The sequence below is a fragment of the Meleagris gallopavo genome, chromosome 7 (assembly GCF_000146605.3).
Source record: "Meleagris gallopavo isolate NT-WF06-2002-E0010 breed Aviagen turkey brand Nicholas breeding stock chromosome 7, Turkey_5.1, whole genome shotgun sequence".
Classification (NCBI taxonomy): domain Eukaryota; kingdom Metazoa; phylum Chordata; class Aves; order Galliformes; family Phasianidae; genus Meleagris; species Meleagris gallopavo.
Genome location: NC_015017.2, coordinates 268,748 through 294,345, shown reverse-complemented (window position 1 = coordinate 294,345; position 25,598 = coordinate 268,748). Strand labels below are relative to the sequence as shown.

The 25,598-nt window shown below is 39.3% G+C and overlaps 1 protein-coding gene across 11 annotated transcripts in view; it reads right to left on the bottom strand.

Moving 5' to 3' along the window:
• Positions 1-2,159: 2,159 nt before the first annotated feature.
• PCNT (pericentrin) overlaps positions 2,160-25,598 on the bottom strand; it is a 100,983-nt gene continuing 77,544 nt past the window's right edge. For 7 of the 11 annotated variants that reach the window (XM_019616812.1, XM_019616817.1, XM_019616814.1 and 4 more), the window contains 15 exons: positions 24,273-24,372; positions 23,772-23,908; positions 22,332-22,529; positions 21,080-21,275; positions 20,286-20,508; positions 18,742-18,892; positions 16,525-17,046; positions 15,492-15,775; positions 14,619-14,721; positions 11,799-11,963; positions 9,641-9,879; positions 8,284-8,372; positions 7,023-7,176; positions 4,523-4,641; positions 2,160-2,329 (listed from right to left, as the gene is read on the bottom strand). In XM_019616812.1, coding sequence (XP_019472357.1) covers positions 2,286-2,329; positions 4,523-4,641; positions 7,023-7,176; positions 8,284-8,372; positions 9,641-9,879; positions 11,799-11,963; positions 14,619-14,721; positions 15,492-15,775; positions 16,525-17,046; positions 18,742-18,892; positions 20,286-20,508; positions 21,080-21,275; positions 22,332-22,529; positions 23,772-23,908; positions 24,273-24,372 — 2,724 coding nt within the window. In that variant the 3' untranslated portion in view covers positions 2,160-2,285. Of the gene's footprint in view, positions 2,330-4,522; positions 4,642-7,022; positions 7,177-8,283; positions 8,373-9,640; positions 9,880-11,798; positions 11,964-13,506; positions 13,647-14,618; positions 14,722-15,491; positions 15,776-16,524; positions 17,047-18,474; positions 18,555-18,741; positions 18,893-20,285; positions 20,509-21,079; positions 21,276-22,331; positions 22,530-23,771; positions 23,909-24,272; positions 24,373-25,598 lie in introns of those variants that run through there. The other 4 variants (XM_010713135.2, XM_031554069.1, XR_002116427.1 and 1 more) reach the window with 4 other exon arrangements.

Below are 25,598 nucleotides of genomic sequence, written 5' to 3'. Positions count from 1 at the left end.
CCCACCGCGCGCGTTCGCTCCGGGCCGTCCTCGGTGAGCGGGAGCCCTGCAGGGTGGCGGAGGAGCCTCGGTCAGTTCTGAAATCGGGACGCCGCGCTGCCGAGCTGTGCTGCGTGCGCGGCCCTGGGGCTGACCTGCCGTAGTGCTCGCTGCGCTATGGCACAAAGCGCGGCAAGGAAATACTGAGCGTTTTGTACGCAGCGAAATAGCGCTTGGACCGTTTCCAGTCTCGTCCACCCCTCCAGAGCAGTGAATCTCCCGGACGTTGGACTGCTTACAGCACAGACAGATGTACCAGCGTACCTCAGGCGCTACGCTCATTTCAAAGAACAGGAGCAATCCTCACGACGTGCCAACCCACTACTAGCAGAGCACGTAGACAGCACACACCCCACAAACGGACCTTTTGTCCCTCAAGGCTGGGCCGGCTGTCCGCCCAAAGAGCTGGGCATCAGACCTCACTGTTCGCGGGATTTGTAGCATCGCTGCTGCCACTGCCCACTGGCCCCTGCCCAGCCCACTGTGTGCAGGGTTGGCTCTGTACACGTGGACCGAGCCTCTGTCTCACACGCGTGTCTGTGCCCAGCTCACGATGCTTAACTTACAGAGCGTGGTGCACTGCCACAGATCAAACAAAGTGGCACCAAACCGCTGCGGATCCAGGTCCTGACAGCCCTCCTACATGCAAAGGAAAAATGCAAAGTGCAATACACATGCAAACATGAAATTATGGATTTTATTCAGTGTCAACTGTGAATGCCTAACTGGAGATGCATATTGTTTATAGCAGAACACAAGCTGATGCTGCATTAAGGACACCATTAACATTCAGGCCACAGTTTGGCAGAATGCCAGATCTGCCTAAAGGCCCTGGAACCAGAATGAAAGGAATCTGCCACGCTCATGGATCTGTATAAACTTGCTCTGTCAATTCACGTGGGGCTAGAACTTTGCAGAAGCCACCTTACTCTCGCAGGCTTTCACACCAAATCAGGTATTGTTTGTTCATGCACAGGTTCCTCTGGAGCAGGCAGCCTGCAGGGGCAAGGGAGGCACCCGAAGGCTTCACCCATGGCAGAGCTGTGGGATAGAGCACCCAGATGCAGAATGACACCCATCAGCGCTCATCAGTAAGCCACATTGCCCAAGGGCAGCTTTGCCTCTCAGAGCTGTAGGTGTGAGCCTGAACTGCAGTACCCTGCGTAGCTGTGACCCCAGAATGCAGCACTAGATGCTCCAACCAGTAAACAACAAAAATACACTGCCTTGTCAGGGACAGCATTTTCTCACAACAGCCAGAAGCATGTGCTAAGGTGCCAAGGTGGTCATGGCAGGATCGGCCCAGCAGTGCCATGACTCTGGGCAAGAATACATCTTCCAAGGGCTGGCACCAGAGCTCCAAAGCCACGCCTCCAAGTGGCACAGAAGCTCCTGCCATGAATTCAGGAAGACTGATGTTCTCTAGTAATGTCAAATGTATCATGGATATAGTCACCCTGTTAAGGTTGCCAGGGAAAGTCCTGCTGAGCACAGTGTTGGAGTTTCCATGTGAGAGTGTCACCATAGCTGTTGATTTTAGGGATAGAAACAGTATCAGTAATTGCAAGAAAAGTTAGCTTTTTTCTTTTCTTCTTTTAAATTTCTATTAGATCAAGGTCAGTCACAGAAGAATCCAAGGAGTGGCTGATACTGAAATGGAATGTGATGAGGAAGACTGATGGAAATAAATCCTATTTATTGCAAAGCCAAAAAAACCCAAATCTTGAAATCCCCGAAGGCAATGTGTCTTAAAGATGATTTGGGAGAGTTTTTAGCTGCTGTTAGTTAACAATTTTGCAGAAATACTAAAACCCAGTCAATCAGAAAAGCAAAAAAAAAAAAGCAAAGAAAAATTGTAAGGTGAAAACAAATAACTATATGCTGTAAGAGCTCACTAATAAAATGTGATTTTAATAACTTTTTTTTTTTAAACAAGGAATCCAGCTATACACTACAGAAAAATAAACACCAGACAGACTCTTTGCAATTAACAGTACAGTGATACAGGCACACTTCAGCTGTTAACATACTAGTAATTCTGCATGAGAATGTAAAACATTGCTCTTAGTGAATATTAATTTCTTCTTATAGTACTAAAACACAATAAAAAGTCATGAAAATCTGATGCAAAAGCACTGCCCTTTATTTAGTTTCTCAGATGACAAGTGCCTCCATTCACCAGGGGATTACTCAGAAGGAAGCAATAATTTGGCGGTTTCACAGCACAGATTTCAGAAGCATTCTGATCACTTTTTCATGTTTCTCTGGCAAGGCGGGCCTGGAACTTGTCCTAAATTCAAATAAAACAAATGGATATTAGAAAAAACTGCTTGTGTTATGCTAAACAGGGTGCAGTGAGCAGCATGTTATTTCCTCAATATACTTCACATTAGCTATACTGAAAGCAATTACCATCTTCATGATCACCTAGGAACTTGAAAGCTTACAGCCCTTCCAAAGCAAACATTCACACAGTAAGACCAATGCTGAATCAGAAGAGTACACAGAGAGCAATAGGTTGCTTCTTCAACCTGACTGCTCGTGATGATCCAACCTGCACTCTGCTGCTGTACAAGCTGTTGTATCTGTGGGGTGATGTAAAGTTCAGCAACCTCACGTTACTCAGAGCTCTGTTCTGAAGGTTACCATATTGTACTGCAACTCCCTACAGCATCATTCTGGTAAGGTATGTACTCAAACCAGTACACATTGTAACCTAGTTAAGTGCTCCACACTTAGCACAAAATACCTTATCCTGTGAATACCTCAGGTTTCAATTCTAACATCTGATTATCTACACCTGCCATAAACAAAGTACTTGGGAGAAGAAAAAAAACAAAAGTCATGATGTTAAGGCTTCTAGGAAAAATGCTGCCAAGAATGCTAGTTTCCACACAGAAGTGTCGCTGTAGCTGTTGACTTTAAGGATAAAAGACAAGGATTTGTAAACAAAGTTAACTTTTTTTATTTTTTTTTTAACCTTTTAAACCTTAAAAAAAAAGTATTTGGTGAAGTCAGCCAGAAAAACAATGTCTTGGACTTTCCCCAGAGCTGTTATCCAGCTGTACCATGCTCCTATGAACTCTGACAAAGCCAAAATCATCTTCTTTTTAAAGAAATACACATGGTTTTCAAGTTTAAGTTGTCAATGTTAAATCTAAGGGCATGTTAGGATTGTACTACATGATCTTAAGAATCTGCCTCAGAAGTTAGTTTTAAAGTCATTATTTTTCCAAGTGCAGAAGTAAGTACTAACCATTACTGATACCTTTGCTGGGTCAGCAACTGAATGCCTGTCCCACCCTACCACAAACATCTCCATAGGGATGATCTATTTGCTGATGACAGAGATCAAAGAAGTGGCAGTAAGAGTATCAGTGACTGTCACAGAGGTCTGCAGGTTCAGTCAAGTATGTTTTTTTCTTCCTCAACTCAGCTCAACCAACATCTTGGTGCGAAAGCTGCAGGACAGTTATAAGATACAGGACTGCCTGAGAAACAGCGTTGACAAAGGTTACACTTAGCGAAAGAAACATGTAGGTGTGCATATGCAATTTGCAGAAGGATCAAAGTGGCCCACCCCTAGTGCCATGACATCTGCACAGTAAAATCTGTTCAGCTTTTGACTGAGTGTATGGGGAACTAAGGAAGGTGCTGGGAGGAGGAAATAAACATTTCTTGCCTAGAGATTGATGACTACAGTGACCCACAAGTAGTCTTAGGAAGTAAACAACTGATTGTGGGGATGAGCATACAGAACATAGGGAAAGAATCAGCAACAGCAGTCAAAAGGGAAAACAGTTGGACAAAAACATCCATGGCATTATCTGACTTGACCCATACAAGCTCAGACCAGAAAACTCAGTAACAAACTTGGATGGGCAAAGTAAGTTTTGGGGAAGATGTTCCAAAGACCCGAGAAGAATGGCTGCCAAGAGGCCTCTCCAATGTGTAGGGCTCACTGGAGACCAGGAGGAGGCACCCCAGCCTTGTGTATTTTTTAGCTTGAGAAAAATACGGTTGTTTCCTTGGGGTTTTCTTGGTATTTTCATTTTTTATCTGCTACGAAACAACAGGAAGTGATAAATGAAGGAAGTAGGATAGTTCATGCTGCAGAGGCGGCCATACTCAGCTATTACAATAACATTACAGTGACTGAATTTAAAGCAAGTTATACATTTCATTTAAACTGCAGAACTTGCTTATTTAGACTTGATTACAGGAGAGGAAAAAATGGCATGGAAATTATTCACCCTTATCTCAGAAGAATTTCACTGAAGTTATTCTGAGAAATGACATACTTGGACTAGTTTGAGGTACGACATTTCAGAGACTTAATTTTTTCTCCTCCCACACAAAATAAATCTTTCACTAACATGATGCTTTTTACATTCTCTAAGTCTTACAGACAATATGCAGGAAAACTCATGCAAAGAGGACCCCAGGTTGCTCACAGCTCTGAGTGCAGCAGGGCTCCTCTTACCTGGCTGCATCCCTCCTAGTCTTTGCTGGATAATCTCCAAGCGGTGGATGTATTTTGTAAGTGATCGTTCAGGATCCTGAGTAGGCACGGGTGACTTTTTGGAAGTGGATGGAGGCAATCTTAAAAAAGAAAACAAAGTTGTTGTTTTTTTCCCCTCATGCCACACTCCAATTTATAGTCATACAGACAGTAACTCAGTGCAAATATCAACAGACACCACCAAAAACTTCTACATAGCTAGAATAGAAAAAAAAAAAAAACCCACACTGGGCAGTTTTGTTTACAGAAGAACCAAAAGAAAGGATGTTTTGGTAAGAGCTGGAGTACCTGTGAGTTTCACTCTCCTGATAAGCAACCAAAAGTTCCTCTAAGAAAGCTGCAGTCAGAGGCAAATGCAAATGGCTGGCTGGATAAACCCAATTCTATGGAGATGAGCATGCTGCACGTGCAAGTGCATACAGGTTAAAATCTACTTGGAAAGATGAGGCTGAAAAAGCTTAAATCAAGTACTGTGGCTGTATTGCTTTATTCTACATTATTAATAGTTTAGAAAACTAATAATAGAAACATACTTTTGTGGGAACATTCTATGCAAACATACTGCTACCCTGGAGTTGGGAGGTTTTTCCTTTTTTTTTTTTATAATAGAATGCAGTTCCTATCAATCCCTTCCTTCTGTTCCTCTCTGCCAGGAAATGCTTCTCACATCTACTTTTAATTTAGCTATCACTAATCCAGTCACACAGAGTAAAAAGGATCTACGACGATTATTTTCCTGTTTCATACAATACAGATGACATCTCAGTAGGTAAGCTGCCTGTGCTTCTGTCTATCAGATCCTGATACATGCTGTGAGAGAGAGCTAGGATGAAGTAGGAATTTAGACTTATGGGAAATGCTTGCAGGTCTCCAATTCTCTGCTAAGTTCTATGCAAAACAGAGTCCTACCTGTCCTTCCTGAGAAGCACTGCCCTGTCTTGTTCCCCAAATCAGCCAGTAGGGTTACAAAATAAAATGAAATTTAAAACAATTTGGACCTTCTGTTGTCTTTGGGTAATGCTCATTCACCACAGCTGTTTACTTGTTACTGCCTGTCCTATTTTGACCGATATAGAGTTAATTTTCTAGTTAATTTTCTTCAGAGCAGTTGGTATGGTGCTGTGCTTTGGATTTAGGATGAGAATAATATTAACAACGGGGATGTTTTAGTTGTTGCTGAGCAGTGCTGCATAGAGCCAGGGACGATTCAGTTTCTTAGTTTGTCATATTATCCTCCAGCAAGGGGGCCTGGGAGGCACAAGGAGCTGGGGGAGAACAGGACCAGGACAGCTGACCTAAATCTTCCAAAGGAATATTTGATAGCATAGGGCATAACGAGAAAAAACTGTAAAATTGAAGGGAGTTGGCCAGAGAAGCTGCTGCTGCTCAGGGATCAGTTTGGTCAATGAGTGTATCACCTGTTTTCTCTGGTTGGCTGTGTTTTGTTTGATTTGGTTTGGTTTGTTTGGCTTTTTTGTTTGGTTGGTTTGTTGATCTCCTTTTCTCATTAAACTGTCCTTATCTCAATATATAAATTTTTGTATTTTTTTCTTTTCCAGTTTCCCCATCCTCCTGAAGGGGAGTGACCAAGCAGCCATGTGCTACTTACACCTGCCTGCTGTGTTCAACTGCAACACTCAGTTTTCTTCCTTAAAATAAGAAAAATAAATAATCTTTCTTGTGTGGGTGAAGTTTCCAATTCCAAGGGGGTGAAGAAAAACCACACATGTTCCAAGCTGATGGGACTGCATATCAACTACTGTAAAACTGCATCATATGAAAGAAGCCATGGAAGAGGAATAACCTGACTCTGCAATACTCTTAAGTTACTTCACATGCTTGGAGAGCCTGAGACTGGAAAAGTCAATGATGGCTGAAGGCCACATTCCTCCAAGTCCAGCACTGAGCTTGCAGCTGAGGGACCTTCTTAACACTGCTATGCAGATTACCATCAGTGACTTCCAACCCAGCAATAATCACAGCTGGGTTGTACTTCTGTGCAGAACTGTAATACACAGAAAAACTGGAACGTACACAGCACAGGTTCCCATCTCTCAGTCTGTGGCAGCAAGTCTGAAGGCAGCTAACATTAATGCAATGCTTCCCTATGGTAGAAGAGCCCGTCTGCAGGAGGAGGAATCTACTTCACACTTAAAAATCAATCCCCAATTTAGTAGGCAAAAACACCAAGAACTCCCCTTCAAAGAAGGCTGAAAAATAACATCATCGGAAGTGTTTTCACATATCCAGATTGAACTGGAGAACACCCTGAGTGTTCTCAGTGCAAGAACATCAGACACGCTCAAAGCAAATGAGACATTCTCTTCTGTAGAAACCTGAACCTGAGGAAACATTTACAAGACCCAGACTTCTTGTTCAAGTACTTCCTCCAAGTACTGTCTCACTTTTAGCAAAGTCTGTCTGATGAGGTGATTACACATCAGCCAGACTGCAGACTGACCTGCTGTGTGACCGGTGAGAGGATTTGGAGGAGCAGCTCAAAGATCTTGCAGAGCTGGTTCTGTGGAATAGGCCAGTGTCCCGGGTTGGGGGAGAGCTTACATGAACAGCTGGGAACTGCTGCTGTTTCAGAGTTTCTGTTCTGGCACCAGAGGCTGTGTTAAATATGAAACAGTTGAAAAGTACTCACTAAAAACCACTTACAGAAGCCTTTTTATATTTAACCAATTAAAAAACCTCACAAGAATTGCAGCAATATATATTTGGTTTTGTTTTAAAATGTATATTACAAATGCGTCTATTTTAGTTGGTTGTGAGACAAGTGGCAAAAAAAGGATTGTTTGTTGATTCGTTATTCTCAATAACAAATACTTCAGATATGTCCTCTTTTAAATCACTATCAATGATTTGATTTGCTCTTCTGAGAGCCTGACAGATGCTATTTTGTAGTGAGGCTTCAAGGGACCCATATCACAAGTAGTATATAGGAAATTTATTAAAATTTTTGTTTTAAAGTAAGTATTCCCAATCTAAAATACCGAAAGTGATGTAGTGTGTTCATATACCAGGTAACGAAAAATGTACTGTTATGTTTTTGTTTAGCATTGAAAAGCCACAACTGGAATATTACACATATATTGCACAATATGGGGTACCACACGAAGACACTTGTTCAAGTTCTTACTGCCATCAGACAAATCCATAGGTAACTCAAAGGAACCCAGCCCTTACTGAAGTCTATTAGACCATCATCTATAGCGTCTAAAATTCAGGGAAAACCTGTCATCAAAATCTGAGCCTCTTCCAAATCTCTGGAACCATTTAAAACTGTTTTTCCACCACTGGCAACACAGGAAAGCACATCCCTTCTAAGACTTCTTTTTATACTGCATGTACCAATCTTAATACTGTTACAGCAGTATTTGTCTTATTAATAACTTACGGCATTGATTTCCATTATAGGAACTTCAAAAAATATGAAAAAATTATCTGATAGTTTAGTGAACGTATGACTGCTTTACAGCTTGAGCAGTTGCAAGGGAGAAGAGGAAGATTTTGATGCTGTTGTGAAGTTATAAATTCTGTAAGTTTTCATTTTTAACTTCTTACAGTGCCATTTTAAACTCATAATCAAGATAAACAGATTTGTGTCAACAAATATTTTGCTTTTCTGTCTCTTTTACGGTGATTTTTTGTTTGTCTACTGAAACATTGCTAGAGATAAATTATCATTTAAAAAATGTACTTGACCAAAAGCTTACCTGTATTATTTCCTGTATGTTGGGAAGTGGTTTCACCCTGGGCATTTTTTCTGTTAAGCTTGTTCCACTTTCTCACCAAAAACTTCAATCTTGGTAACAGAATAAATTGGTACAATCATATAGTAACATATACAACAATAATAACAGGAAAAAATACTCTAAATTTTAATATTAAACTTTTTGTAGGCACAAAGCATATTAAATGTATTATTGAGTTAAGTAACAATCCTTGTAGGAATGGAGAAGGAAGACTGCCAGCGTCTTCCCAATGATAACTGTGTCACCTGTCAGTTCTCTGCAGTGCTAAGACCACCCAATCTTAAGGGTCTGAGGTGACAGCAGATTGTTTACATTAACCTTTTATTTCTTTTTATTATTATTTGTTTGCTTTTAACCCACTCTTGCTTATTTTCCCCAGTTTCTAAACACGGAAGAAATTTTGAGAAGATATAACCACGTAATCTTATGCATATAGGAGGGAAAAAAAGAAAAAGAATTAAAAAAAACAGTAACCCAGTCGCTCAAAATGGCTCAATGGGACAGCAAAAAAGGAACAGACATTGGAGCTTAACCACAACATCCCCTTTACAGTCTTAGGATACCCTTGCTTTGTGTTGGGTGATGGCTATTAACTCCCTTAGTTTGTATTCACTCAGAGATGCTGGAAATGTTAGCCAGTTTGTTTTAAAAATGTTTCTCCACTCCAGCCCTAAATTCCAGGGAGCTTTGGGGCCTCAGAGAGTTAGTTTGGAGGTCTCTATCTGCTCTCATACTGCTATCGTTATAGTATCCATTTCAAAGACAACAATCCAGAAAGTCTTAAGCTTCCTTGTAACAGTTTCTAGTAAACAAGGAGATTGCTCAGAAGTAACTTCCTATTACATTCAGAACTTTTATTTCCAATAGATGAACTCAAGACACAATAAGGGATAGTGCACAGATATCGAAATCCACTCCATAGTAAATAATGGTGCATGACAGAATCATACTCAATGAAATACAGGGTACAGAGCTCAGGAGAAGAAAATCATCACTGATGGGATAGTAACATTACAATACAAGAGGCTACCCAGTATGTCCCAAATAGATAAGGGAAAAAATGAAAAGATCAGCTTGTAATTATTGTGCAGTGATGTACAAATACACTGCAACTGAGCATCAATCAACAGATGGAATCAGCTTTTACAAATCCTTGTTTTGGTACAAATTCAACATAGCCCTGATTCTGAAATGGCAATTTGGCCAAAGTTACAGCTGACAAGTCATACTCTAGAGAAAGCTCCTGCTTAATATTCAGGTAGGATAAGCCATATCAACTACCCATTTTATCTATGTCCAAGAAAGCGAGTGTCTTTACCTTGATACAGCAATGACCGCCCTGACTGCACATCTGAACTTGGTCAGAGCGCGGGAGCGGGAGGCAGGAAGCTGCAGGTCTGCAGGTGAGGGGTAGATTCCCATGCGTGCTATTAGAGAGAGAGTTGCTTGTTCACAGTCTTGAAATCCACCAAGAAGCAGCAAGAGGTATTTCTTCTGATAAACCAGAGCTTTTCTAAAGCTCTCTGCTCTTAGGTACTTCCTATATAATCTCTGTAACTGAAGGAAAAAAAAAATTAAAGCCGTGAAGATCTAGCTATAGCAAGTCTAGAAAAGTTGACTGCATTTTCCAGCAAGGATTCACAGAAATTGGTTGGGCGTGGGTATTTAAAGTGATTTTTGCTTTGCAAGATCACATAAAGCTATTTAATAATTATGAACTATGGAAGCATTGTACGGTAAAGATAGTGAGACACTCGCACAGGTTGCCCAGAGAGGTGGTGGATGCCACGTCCCTGCAGACATCCAAAGTCAGGCTGGACAGGGCTCTGAGCACCTGATCTAGCTGTAGGTTTCCCTTCTCATTGCAGGGGAGATGGACCAAATGACCTTTAAAAGCCCATTCCAATTCAAACAATTCTATGATTCCTCTTTAAATTTTGAAGTAGTTATTACAATGATTCTATTACTTGTGTATTTTTTATGCAAACCGATGATATTACACTCTGAACACCATAAATAGAGGTTTGTACCACTTCACTGAACTTCTTTATGTCTTGGCTAGGCTAAAATGTTTTGGTATGGTTACTGGTTGGTGTGCTGTTTTTGTGTGCAACGTCTGTACTGCTGATGAAAGGGCTGCTGCAAGACCTCCATTCCAAACTAAAAAGCAACCAACTTCAGAGTATCAGAGGGCATTAAATCGCCTGAAAGTTTCACATCAAAACTGTCATAGCTGAGATTCTAACACTTTTAATCTTTAATGATAGCAATTGTATTAAATAAATATCAATCAGAAAGCATGTTGGGGTGGGTGTCTATCTGACTTGATTACAATCAAATCTGCCAGAGGAAAATTTAAAATTAGGAAAAAGTAAAAAAGGATGTTTCCGTGCTTAGACAAGAAATCTGAATCTTCTTCACATTTAAAAGTAAAAAGCAGTTCCAAAGAGATAGATGGTTTTTGGTGCAAGTTTCTATTTAAAACCAAGAAAGTTATAAAGAATCTTTTCTGATGAAGGACATACTGGGAACGAGTGTTCTTAATTCACATTTATCTATAAAGTCAATCACTGTGTACAGAAGAGCAATGCAACTAGTAAGAAAAATAGAGAAACCAAGGCACATGACATCCTCCCCAGGATAACTTGTTCCAGCACCTCACCGCCCTATGAGTAAAAAATTTCTTCCAAACATCTAACCTGTATCTCCCCTCTTTTAGTTCAAAGCCATTCCCCTTTGTGCTATCACTATTAGATCATATAAGAAGAAAGTGAACAACTTTTTACAAGTTCCCTTCAAGTACTGGAAGGCCATAATAAGGTCTCCCCGGAGCCTTCTCTTCTCCAAGCTAAACAAGCCCAGCTCTCTCAACCTTTCCTCATAGGAGAGGGGTCCAGCCCCCTGATCATCTTTGTGGCCCTCCTCTGGACCCACTCCAAGAGCTCCACATCCTGCCTGTACTGGGGACCCCGTGTTTCAATCACAGTACTGCAGATGGGGCCTCACAAAGGCAGAGCAAGAGGGGGACAATCACCTCCCTCACCCTGCTGGCCACTCCTCTTTTGCAGCAGCCCAGGGTACTGGCTATTATTATTGGGTATTATTATTGGCAATGACTGCATTTTACTCATCAAGTGGCACAAGCACATCCTGTGTAACATGTGCAGATTTTTATCAGACCCCATTCACAAGAGATGAAGTGAGCCCTGCTCTGCGTTCCCCCCCTCCTCAGCGTTCCGTTGTTACCCACACAGTCAACACTCAAGCTACATGCAATTGACTCATTAACATTATCACGAAAAGTCACATCATATGCTAAATGTGTATGGCCTTGGGGGACCATGTTAAGTGCTCTTCACAGCCACATGTGGTTCATGGGCTGGACACATCTGGTTTAAATGATGTGCTAATGCCTTTAGCATTGCCTGCTCTTGCAGCTCCAGACAGGCATTTGCTAAACATCACTATCATTTTACCTTAGGATTGAATGCTTCCAACATTGCTTTGTTTTCAGTTTCAGCAGTTGCTTTAGCCAGTTCGGATTCTGCCTGTTTCAGTGCATCCTGCAGAATGCTTCTTTCTTGCTGCCAAGCAGCTCTTTCCAGTTCTTGAGCAGGGTTGGTATCATCTGTAGATCTGATCTAAAAAAGAAACCAGAGTGAGCCATTGTAGTTCCTGAACATGACTTCCACAATCAAAGATCTTAAGTCAAGCAACAGCCTAACTTTATGGACAAACTAAACAAAAACAGCCAGCAGTAGCATTCAGGTGTTATATGGTACAAAAGGAAACTGAAAAATACAAGCAACCTAGTTAAGAAGTATCATATTAATCAGGTTATCCCTTCCCCAAGCATATGTCTGATCAGTTTTACAAGAAACCTCATTATGGTAATAACACAGAGGGTCCCCCAACATGTGGGAACAGAAACAAATCATCTGGCTTCCTTCCACATCCAGAAGCAGCAGAGAAACTGACACAGAAATGTGTTTGTTTACATACGTGCACAAAAACATCTTGTAAAGCATACACAGATGAAACCTCTAAGAAAATAGCATTCAATCCTGAGAATATTTAGTTTTGTGGTAAATCATCTCTTCCAGGAGACCAACAACTCCAGATTCAATTTTTGGAGTTCTGCCTTCATAACCCTCTGCATATCAATTTAATTTTATCAGCAGTTACATCAGTGTATGATGCAGCAGATCAGAACCAAGAGGAAAGATGTTTTTGAGATGGTTAGCATTTTATCCTTTGAAATAAAATCTATACAGTAGAGGAGCCAGTACACACAGCTGACCCCAATTTCTCCTTGTAGCTTATTTCACTACAGCCTTACTAGGAGCTCAAACTTTTTCAGGAGTTATTTCTTAAGAATATTTTAATACAGTAATATTCGACATTTATTAAGTTCTTCGTGGAAGTCAAATATTTTACAAACAAAAAATCTTGTATAATGAAGGGCAACATATTAGAGCTGTTAAAGAGAGATACTTTCAGTATCTGGAACGTGTACAGTATCAACAAAACTCTCAAGTCAATTGGTATGTACCATGTATTACCAACCCCTCTAAATGGTTCATGCTGAAGCTTTTTCTCAAGATGCTGCTGGTGGTGCTAATTTATCCTGTCAGTTCTGCCAGTTTTGTGACAGACTTCCAAGGTCCCCATTCTCCAACAACAGATCTATCAAAGAAACTGATCCCTGCAATGGTTTCTTTATAAAACAGAAAGGGAAAAAACAAAACATGGGTCGCCACGCTGTTTGTAGCTTTGCAGTACATAATTCAACTCCCTCTTTTCTGACTTTGCAACTTCCTTTACAACTGCAGAAACCAAAGGCTTTTTACTTCTCAGCATATACAGAAAGAGCTTAAGACACAGCAAAACACCAAAATGCCAAGAATCTAATACAATTTTCTGTGTTGTTTTAAAATTAGGTATTTCTTTCTTTCCAAGTTAAATTCTTGTCCTGTGCTTATTATCTAATTCAGACATGGCCTATACAAATTCAGATTTTTATACTAAAGTTGGATAAACTAAAGCACTGGCATGGAAGTTATATCACTACAGTCAGTTGGGTGAGAAAAGATAGCATCTTTAGAACAAGGACAGAGAAAAGGACACAGGATACAAAAAACGCTTCAGGTAACTGTTATCAAAAATAGTTCAAACAAAACCCACACGTCTTATTTCCTTTTCCAGTAGAGTAGTAACTTGTAGTAAGCTGAGTCAGACAAATAGCTCAGTTCCAGAGAGAGCTCTACTAAGTCAGACTTAAGGAGTCATAAGGAGGCTCAGCTTCCCCACAGATTCTCAGTTTTCTGAAAGGAAAACAGTCAAAATAATTTCAAAAATGCCTACCTGCAAAAGGTTACAATCCCCTCCCTTAGGGCTGGAGATAATCCACTTGGCAACCACCTAAGTGGTTACACAGATGACAGAAGGAAACCGTTTATTGCCTTTTGTCGGCAGTTAGGACACAGGCAGAGCTTGCACCATGCCTTGCCAGGTTTTCATAGCTCAAGCTTGCATTATGGAACGCATGAGAACAACTGAAGCTTTGTTTTTCCTCGGGATCTAGTACAAATTTCTAGGTCAAGCAGTAATAGAGCAGAGGGAAGATGAATCTAATAGAGCCAAAACTCTTGTTAAATCTGCTTAATATAAAAAGGTCAGAAGGGCTACAATGTATTTGAAGATCTCTTAACTATAGAAAGACATATATGTTAGTGCAAAGTTACATGGTGAATAATACGAAATGAAAGAGCTATGTATTTTATGTTTTCTAACAATATACCTGAGTTCAGCCTTCAACAATTGCTAAGTTACGTAAAAATATCTATAATACTGCAACTATCAGACAAAACTTCCCCCATGAAATGACAAACGACTTGTGCTTTTTGAAAAATGCATAACAATTTGCTGAAAAATAATTGTGTCTGGACATATTCAGAAGAGGAAGCAACACTTTCCACAGTTTGATATCCTCAGACATGTTACATACTTATTACATACATAGGAAAAAAAAATCCTTCAGAAGTAGACTCAACAATGCATCAATGAAAGAGACATACATACAAAAAAACATACTAAATATGTTGGTATAAAGATGATGTGAGTATAAGAGTTCCTGTCTTTTTTCTATCCTCCAGGCAGAAAAACCAAACAAAATTCCTCAGAATGTTAAAGCAAACACACACCCTCCCAACACCGCCTAACTTACATATGTAGCAGAACCCAAATAACACAGAATAATTTCCTGATAATGAACAAATATATGCCATTTTCCTCACCTGAGATGCAGGAGGAGACAATAAATCTGATTTTAGTTCCTTTAATGTCTGCAGTAAAGATGCTACAGCTTCATCATTTGATACATACCAGTCGCTAACTGTTCTGTTAAAAAGAAATACTTTGTCAGTATGGTTGATTTCTAGTAATCTTATATTATAGTTAGCATACATTCTTCCTCCCCACTGAAATATCTTAAATTTTGATGCTGTCCTCATTTACTACCTATCACACACAATACAATAAAGACACATGAATCAGTAATTTTTATTAAATAGAGAAATTTCTAAATAGTGCTGAAGAATTTATTCAGAAACCCGTATTTTATACCAATCTGAAATTCCACCATGCAAATTCAGGCTGCAGCAAAAATTTTACTGGTATTTTACTTTGCTGCCAAAGAAACAAAAAATTATCCTGATGACCAACTTTTCCCTTCTGTGCTCAATGGACCCCTCTGCCCCCCCTTCCAAACCTGCAGCCGCCTTGATTAAACTGTTTTTCTGACTACTCTCCAATCAGAATTTGTTAATTAACAAGTTAGTTAATTAACTAATTAATTAGTTAAAAGGCTCTTTCCAACTCCCAATTTTTCTTTTTGGAGTTGTTGTTTTTTCGAAAGGTTACTTCACGGATCTGGTTCACAAGCAGGCATAAAAGCTTTTTACAGGAATGGCTGCTGTGGGATGACAATCTTCCAAACCATCTGCTAGCACCATGAAATCATGGTTTCACACCAGGTAGTTCTTGTAAGCAAAGGAAATGATATATGACCCATTTGCTCCAGCTGACGGCTCTCAGCCATGATATGTACAAGTTCAGAGGCCGTATAGAGAGAAAACTACTGTTTTATAAACAGTATTTAAGCTACTCACTTATCTACAGTTTTACACATTATCTCAATGAGGTGTGCAGCTACAAAAAGCAACTGTTGTCTTATCTTCTCCAGCTGTTGCTTCTGCTGCTGCTGCAAGTTGAATTTTCCAGTTTCTTTTGTCATAGGCTCTTTGGCATTTTCATCTTTGTCTGAAGTACACAACAGTCCTCGCTGACTGCTTGGAGATGGAGGACTTCTTTCTGTTTCCTTTAAGATTGCCACAATTTCCCGCATTTCTTTAATTCTTTGATCATCCCTCTGGTGTTGCGGTTTCAAGTTTTGCTATTTGAACAGAAGAAGTAGTAATAAATTGCCACTTGTACATATACACACATCAATACGTATGTAGATATAGATATGCAGATCAGATATAAAAGCACCACACCAATCTAACATATCCACATCTCAGTGTTTCTTAAGCCATAAACTACTTACAGGGGAAGACTTATACTACTGCACTCCAAGGCTATCAGGAAGCCATTTAACAACTATAGAGTGGGCATTTTCCCCATCCATTTCCTGACTTTGTGACTGACAAGTCTTCAGAGTCTACAAAGCCTCCCTCTTCCTCTAATGAAAGTGAAGGAGCTGAGAAAAAAGGGTGAAACTTAGTTTGGTTATCTACGACGTTTAAACCACACTCAAGGTCTTCTCTATTTGCTAACAAGGGGCAATCCCCAACATAGACCTAAACCCAGAAAACAGCTACATTTGAAAAATGCAGACAGCTGGTTTAAAGCATTTTTCAGAACCCTTTGTTACAGGGACTGAAACATTTTAATTAGAGGACACTATCCACTGGGTTAATTCCCACTTCACGTATAGTTCAATCTAAGGGAAGACTCAGACATTCTTGGAAGTCCCTCCTGATCTTTCTGCCAGCCCTCCTCTTCCTCCGTTTCTGTTTGTTGCTGCTGCCTTTGCTCTCTCTACTCTTTCTTAATTTTATCTCGCATTGTTTTAAAGAGCAAATGCAATTGTTCTTTCAGCTTTGCCTCTTTTTCCTTCTGGGCCTCTGAGGAATGGATTACCTCTTGCTTTTGACTCTGAAGAGACTCCAATGTCACTTGGAGTTTGTTACTGATCTCTTTCTCCACCTGTGTTTCTTCGCAACACATCTGTACTTCAGCCTCTAGCTGCCTTTTGGAACGAATGGCTTTCTGGTGTGTTTTCTCAATAATAGCAGCTAGCTCTGCCTTTCGAGATCTCTCTTCCCCCAGCTGGGCTTGGAGCTCTCGGATAAAGGCCTGTTCTAGCAACAACTCCCGGCGCTGACAAGAAGCATCCTCCTTAGCTTGCACGCTCAACTGTTCTGTCAAAACACGTTCATGATTCAAGGAATTCAAGAGCTCCAAAGAACGATTTCTCTCAGCATCCAAGTTTTTCTGTAGCTCCAACACTTTATCATGTTCTTGAGATAATAACGCTTCACAGCGGGAATATTCTATCTGAAGTTCCTTGCGGAGATTGTCATTTATTATTTGTTCATGCTCTAGTGATACAGACAGCTTGCTATTCTGCACCATCTGCAAATCCAAGGCAGCCTGTAAATCCTGCACAGTAGGAGAGACACATAGTAATATTCCAGCATAAGCACTCATTTGTGGGGTACTCTGGCATTCAGTAATTTTCAAAATTCTGTTTTATTCAAGGAGAAATTCAAGATTGAGCTAGAATAGTTCAATTATTAAAAAAATAATAATTTATAAATAAAAGTTTAATTTTCTAATTAGGAGTGCCAGAAGCATGCTCTTTACAGTCATGATACCAATTAACAAAACCAAGGGTCTTAATTTGAAAATATCTTGTGGTACATTATTTTTTCTTCAATCATTAAGATCCTCATTGAGAAATTGGTATTTATTTTTTTTTTTTTACATCATCCAATCATCTTAAATGATATCTGAAGCAGAAATAGCCTGAATTGATTAATTAAAAAAAAAAAAGCCAAAAAACATCTAAGCAGTAAGACTATCTATAAAACCTTTTGGCTACACAGCCCATCTATTTAAAGAATGCAGCACAGACTGATGACAATAACCCATTCTCAGCTGAATTTTGTGAGCCAATGCATTCTCATCATTCTCCTTCCAGAAAAGAAGCAAGTAAATGAAGAGGCAGCCCCACAATGTTTTCAGGAAGTCAGAACAAACCCCTGCTGCAGTTCTGGCAGGGGTTTCTGCCCTAGGTCCCCAGGCAGCACCAGACCTCTGATCACATAGGAAGCTAGGTGAGATGGCTAAGTGGTAGACATATAGCACAAACTAGAACCATCAGCTTTCTGTAGTAGGGACGATTTGGGAATGCAGGACTGAGCATCACCTGAGAATGGTTTCATCTCTTTCACAGCTTTTTCTGGGGCAGTGCACTTTCGCTTTGCTTTTGACTAAGATGGTCCCTGTGTTCTCTGCATAAGTAGCCCTTTTACAAGATACATACGGAGCTAACATGCTCCACCATAAAAGCAGGAAAAAAAACAAACAAAAAACACCTATGCACTTAAATAATTACCAGAAGAATAACATAAATGAGAGGGCAGGCCATAAAGAAATTGTCAGAAGACTTTGGCTTTGGTTTCTAATTATACAAAAGATATATGTTAAAAAGATGAGAACAAGAAGATGATCATGTCTTTTACAAGAATCATTTCTATCACAGCGTCAATGAGAAAGCCAGTCATTTGTTTCCCACTCTATTCAGAAAATATGGTACAGGAATAAAAAAAGAGAGAGAGAAAGAGAGAGAGAAAGAGAGAGAGAAAGAGAGAGAGAAAGAGAGAAGATTGCTCAACCTCAAAAAAGTTACATTGGAAAGGTTTCAGTTACTTTCTATCAAGCATTTGTATTATTGGTTTGTTTTCTCTGTGATCTCAGTCATACTCTGCACATCCTCACGGCACACTTGCTCTGTAAGAAAGGGTACGGTTACACAATTGCGGAGTCTCTCTCTCTCTACACAGCTACAGGCAGTACAAAACTGACCTTAAGAAAGTATAAGGATCTGAAAACATTAAGATGATGTCCAAAAAGATGCATCCAACTTTTGCTTATATCCATAGGTGCTGTTAAGAATGATAACAGAAAGCTTTAATTCTGTGGGGGGAAAATGCCATGCACATTAGGTACAAGCAAGCTTTTTTTGTGTGTGTGTAAACTGTCATTGAATAAAAACACTGGATATGAAATTGTACAAAAATAACTTGTTAGATCACTTCTTTTGGTGGATGAGGTTAAGATGTTGGGCATTACCTCCAAGGCCTTTTTCTTTTCATCTTCTGCTTTCTTATGCTGAAGCTGTTGTTCCTCAAGCAAAACTCGCAGCTCTGTTTCTGTCACACGTTCAGACTGCAACTCTTGCAGAGTAGCTGTCAAATCCTTCTCTTTACTTTCCAATTCAGAACTGAAAAGTTCAAAATGACACTTCTATGTATGTTCAGAACAAAATATCCTTCTCTAGTGATGCAAGTGAGATGCTTGGAATTACTTTTTGTGATGTGACCTACAAATTTACTTCCCTAAGAGGGCCTCTTGTAGGGTCAGTTCCAAGTCACAAATATTTAGCACCTGAAAACAGTTCCTCTCCCTGCAAGCAAAGCTAAAACTATCCTATCAAGTAAATATTAAAAGATATGGATAAATAATCTACCTCAGTGAAGCAAAATGTGTGTCCTGTGAATGGAAAGAAAATCACTGGCATACACTAGGAATAAGAACGTGGAAAAAAACCTATAAACAGAACACAGCAAAATGACAGGCAAACAAAAGTGCCAAGCAAAAGACCAAGACAAAAGCAGAAGGATAACAAAGATGCATTAGATTTGCAGGGCAAGGTTTTGGAAGTGGGGGCTGCAGGAGTGCCCTTTGTGAGCAGAGTCCAGCACTACTCCATGTCAGATCAGAGCTCCAGCTACTTCAAAAGGGACGTACTGCTGGCCAAACCTGAGCCACGAGTGATGTTGCATGTGCTTCTGGGGCAGATTCAAGAAAGAGAAAAGTGCAGCAGGAGGTCTGGGGGAGCTGCCGCTCGTGAAGCCCCATGTTGGAGCAGTGTGCTGTTGAGGGACGGGCCCTGTGGTACAGAGCAGTGCTGGAGCAGTGCTTGGAGAGCTGCAGGGACCAAGGGAAGCCCATGCAGGATCAGTAGGGGAAGAACAGCGTTCTGGGGAAGGGATCCCACATGGAACAGAGGAAGGGACTGACCATGGAGAAGCAGCAGATAAAGTGTTAGGGACTGACTGCAGCCTCCATTCCTCTGCAATACTCTGGGAGGAAGAGGTAGAGGAATACGGATGGGGGAAGGTGTTTTAACTTTACTTCTAATTTTCACTGCTCAAGTCTGTTAGCAGTAGGCACTATGCTACATTATTCCTTCTTATACTGAGTCTGTTTTGACTGTGACTATAATTGGTGAGGGATCTCCCTGTTCTTGTCTCAACCCGCCAGCTTTTTTCATTGTACTTTTTCTGCCTATTCTGTTGAGAACAGAGAATAAGAGAGTAATGTGGTGGAGCCAAACTACCCAGTGGTGTTAAACCACCACAGAGGTACAGGAGGGACAGACACAAGGCTGTAGTTAAGAGGCAATTATCTCACCTCTTCTACTATGCCCATACAATATGCCTTGACTGTTGAGAAGGTTGTGGAAGTGCTACAGAGAAGGTAAATGTGTAAATTTGAAGAATGAAAAACTAATATAAATATGAAAAGTAACAGAGGTGTATTTATGGATTCAGTGAGTATAAAGCTTTTTCAGACTTGTTAATAAATTTAAATTAACTAACTGTTCTTCTCACCGGAGCTTGCTTATTTCCCTCTGATGCTCTTCTAGGGAATTTTGCAGCCTTTCATTCTCTTGCTTACATTCACACAGATCTGACTTCAGGATTGATACTGCTGCTTTTTCTTGATTCAAGAGTTCACATGTTTTAGAGACTCTCTTCTGCTCCTCAGACAGCGTGCTATGCAGGTCACTTACAATGCATTTTTCCTGCTGAAGCTTATATTCTAATAATTCAACTAGGATAAGAAAACATGAACAGTTACTTATATTACAGAGATTTTGACAGTATGTTTACCAGTCATTCTGGTTCAATTGCAGAAAAATGAGCTGCATTAAAGTATTATTGACTGGAGAATTCATTTATTTTCATATATAACATGAATAAGCAGAAAGATGTACATATATGCTATAGCTTTGCTGCTAGTGGACAAGGAAAAGATAATATAAAAGCTGTATCAGACTAAATGAGCTACTGTGATGAACTACAAATCACTCATTACTAATAGATTCTGCAACTGATTAAGAAAAAGCATATATATATGCTATATCTATCTATATATACATTTCCAGGGTTCTTTTGAAACTTCTTCATTTTTCATAGATTTTTCTTAATTACTTAAGAAGAAAAGGCCTGCTTCTTACCCTGCTAAAATAGCAGGAATCCTAAGCACAGTAATTAAACTGAAGAACTGTTTACCATCAGCTTCTTTGCAAAACAGTATATATTTTTTTCCTTTTATCTGCTAGGCAAAAAAAAAGGAAGAACTGACATAGAAAAGCAGAAGACAAGAACTTGACAATTATTACCTTTCCTTCGAAGTTGGTGTTCTTGTTTGCTCCCATGATCTTCTACATTAGTAAGAGTTTCCTGCAGCTGCTGTAGCTTCTCCTGGTTCTGAAGATGCGTCATACGTAGTTGAGCTCGAAGCTCCTGTATCTCAGAGAGCAAGCTGTTCCGGTCTGAAGAGAAAATGTGCTCCACTACCATCTGCCTCTGTTCCTCCTAAAAAAGAACCAAGTCCTATTAAATCTAATAGTCTATTCTTATTTCCTTCTACAAAGATAAATTCCAGGGAACCCCTCACATGTACAACTATTACGCAGAGATGCAAATGCAAATGACTAAGTTCATACATCATTTTAATTCAAAAAGTTAACATTAACTAACCCAACTTTACTAGCTTCCAAGTAGCATAATAGTTATTAATAATAGTTTATACACTGAAACTGAAAACTAATTACTATGATGAAAAAATCCCAAACACATACGGAGTCAGCTCAGGATACACTCCTTGCAAGCTCCAGATAGAATTATTTTATCAAGCATTTCCTTTTCCCAATCCCAGCCTGTTGGTCACTGCTTTTTTGCTGGCTTGTAGGTAAACCAATCCATAGGCTTTATAACACACAACACAAGAGTTTGAGAAAACGGTGCCAAAACACAGACTATGAAAGCTTCATGATCCCACATAATCTAGATTAATGCACACAGAGCATGACTTAACAACAGAATGAATAAACCTTTAAAATAATAATAGTATCTGTGTCCAGATCTAATCTCAAAATTCAGTATGAGGGAATCAAAGCGATTTAGGAGTATAACACTAAGAGGCTTTTTTTACTTGTTGTTTTATTACATATACCAGTTTTTGCAACTTCATCACCAAACCTAGGATTGGAGAAGTGAAACTTCAGACCAATTTGCAACATGTTTCTCTCTTCTCAAACATACTCTGTACTTCCAGAAGTTCTCTCCAATCAGTAGCAAAATCTGGATGTTCCTGTGTTGGTTTTTATTAAAAAAACAACAACAAAAAAAACATCTATACGATCTCTCTCTAACCTACTCTTTGATGTCATTACTGAGTCATTACTACTAATTTAAGGAGATCCAAGTTGAGAGCCCTGTTCAAGTCTTAAGATGAGTCCTCTGCTCCTCCTATATACACACGTATATGCATGTAATAATATACACATACACAATGTATGCATATACACACATACATACATACAAAAGAAGTCAGTTTTTAAAGGGTGGAAGCCATCTTTCTTGTCTTACCTTATCTCCTCTATCTGCCACCTTGCTAAGATGATCTTTCAGAGACTGTATAGCATTCAGCAAAGCCAAGCCCTCTTTTTGCCATCCCTCCATCACTGCTCTAGTCTGATGAATACTTTTCAGCTCCCTAAAACCAAAGGAATGTTCTGACAAAGCCAATATCTTGTGACTCTCCTCATACACCAACTTCAGCACAGTCTGAGAAAGAAAGAAGACAATACTATTAGGAAATTGCACATGAATAGGATGCAATAGAAATAAGCAACAAAAGTAAGAAGATTGTAAGATCAATAAAGGCATGCAGTTCTGCTCCATTACTTGATGTGCCTAACAAAATCAGAACACACACATGCTTAGATAACATCCTCTGGTAACTGCTGACTAACTCTTAGCAACTGAGATCAGTGTTGTTAAAGTACAAATGCTGAAGCACAAACAGCAGCCTAGACCAATGTATCTATTGCTGTGTATGCCACCATGCAAACATGCAACTAAGCCAAAGGACCGTACTCTATCTTGGTTCTTTCTCAAGTACTTACTCATAGTAAAATTATCCACGTTCTATCAAGTCATGTCACTATATGCCAGTGATACCAGAAAACTTAATTATGCATTTAGACAACCTTTGCTTGGTCTAGCAGATTACACAGAAATAACATCTCCCAAAATAATCAGTGTTAATGTATACAGTGAACTCTGTTTTCCCTAAATCTGTCAAGCAAAATAATCTCTTTAATAAATTCCCTGTTTACAAGCTATTATCCAATGCACAGATGTCTCATTTCAGGAAAAGTCACTGGAGATTTAAGTCATTTTCTACTTACATCTAACCAAAAATACCTCAGCCTCAACACAGAGCTGTTTCTTTTTGCTATTCTCTTTACCACCACAGTATTTTTCCTTAACTACTGATATACTTTCTTTGCACTTTTTTGAAAAACTTAAATTTATCAACCTGAGTTGCCTTTCCATATCTGGAATCAAAATAATTAGTACTTCAAGAAGTAATGTTTCATGTACAACCCTTTAGCAAACATTAACAATGGAAATACACTAAACTGTCCAAACTCAACATTCAGTACAGGATTGTGCACTCAGATTTTCCAGTAATACTTTAAACAGTTTCAGTTGCTTTCATAGATCAAAACTCTGTTTCTTAGATCTTCCTTTATCTACTGAGTAAGCTGAAGTTGTCTGTTAGACATTTGGGGAAGCAGCACTTACTGTGTTAAAAGTGTACTACTTCTCCTTTAATATCACTCACGTTTCTTGCACGTACTATTGCAATTGAACTCCCTGTAGCCCACCTCAATTTGAGGTTAAAGCCATTACAGAAAGTTTACAGTGCAAATGTAGCAGTTAACACTATTTTATATCAGCATGTCATTTCTGCTGTTCCTATTTTAATTCCCTAATATGCTTACATTATTTACATATTACCTTCAGTTGTGGTGAAAGTATTTCCTTTTCTCTCACTGATTCTGTATCTGGAAACATGCCACAGTACCGCAGATAAGCCATGAAATTAGCATCTGAGTGGTCCGATGTTTGTTTAGCTGCGAAATTTGATCTGGTACCTAGAGGAAGAGACAGTTCCCCCACCCCAGGGGTTACAAACACAAAGAGAACTTGAAACTAGCATAACTGCACAAGACAACCACTTAAAGAAGTTAAAAGGTCATAAGCAGCCTTTGGCCACAGTGATGATGTTGTTGTTAAGTCAGGACTCACTAAACTCCCATATCTCATTTCTAGCATGTACAAATAAAAATGTAAAAGCAGGCTTCCACTAGCTTGAATACACAACACCTCTGAACCAACTAAGAAAAGGATAACTTTCAAATGAAAGATGTACAGTAAAAAAATTGGGGATAGAGGAAATGGCATACTTTTATACCAGTTATTCAGAAGGTAAAAGGAATATACGAAAGTTAAACTCACTGCTGTCACATCCATTGCTCATCACATCTATGGCAGATGCTCCCGATCTTACATCATCTTGCAAATCAGATGGAGTTAGATTATCTGTTTCTCTCATCTGCTTGGGAATAGTTTTTCAATTAATTTAGTTTTCTGAAATCAGTCACTGTTTCTATATTTACAACAACTTTATTATTGGTGTTGAATTTAGCAAATGCCTACTTGATTTCAAAGTTAGTTACAGCAAATACAAACAGCTAATCACCATTAGTATTCCTCAAAAGCCTTTTCACCTGAATTTTTCTCCTTTTCAATACTCTTAACAAATAGAATGGCCTTTGAAAGAGAAGTGTTTTTTGTTTGGTCTCAGCTGATTTTAATTTAAGGGAAACACTGTAATAATTTCTTTCTAGATATGCTTTAGCTGTAGTAGAATGGAAGAAGTAGAAATACTAGATACATTTTACAATTTGCAAGAACAAAACTGTTTTTCATTATGAAAAAATACTTTATACTGCACAGCATATGATGAAATATGCAAGTCAAGGAAAGATGATAGAGCTCTACTGAAACCTGCCCAGTTTGTCTGCAGGGGTACAGCAGTGGCCTTAAGAATAAGGATACCTCATGATGAGATTTCCAAAATGCCAAATGTTACACAACATCTCTTATTCTATCAGTATCCAAAAGATTCATCTTTTTCAAATAAAATAGGATTAAGCTTATCTTCCATATATTATTGTAATCACAGTACAGTCAGTTTCCATCCAACCTGTTAGGTTTATTTATTTATTTATTTGTTTGTTTGTTTTCAACACTGAAGGGGAATTTTTGAAAACCAGGTTCCCAGCTCCTCTGACTGAATGGCCCTCTGCACTATCACATTAAGAGCCATGCTAACGTTCACATAGCCAACAAGCCCAAACCAGCCCAAATGTTCAGTCCTCTATCAGAGAAATACATTTCTTTTAGCTCCAGAGCTGAATCTAAGTTGGCTGTCGCTGAGAGGAGCTTTTCTCTGCAGGTATGCTTATTCTCCCATTTTAAAACTCTTTTAACTCTCTGTGACAAAATTATTCACCAGTGGAGAACTGTTACAGTAAATTGAATACTATGGTAACAAAGTTCTACAGTACTTAGCTTAATTACCTACTTACACATGAAGTACTATCATACATTTATCAGTTACTTCCATGAAGCCTCACCAGAAAATACCAAGATTTGTAGAGGCCTCTCAACAAGCCTTCTAAGAACACAAGAGCAATATCCGTATTTTTACCACTATCATATCAACAGCATAAAGATTATAAGACACTAAGCATGCTGTGAGCATCTTATTGTTCAATT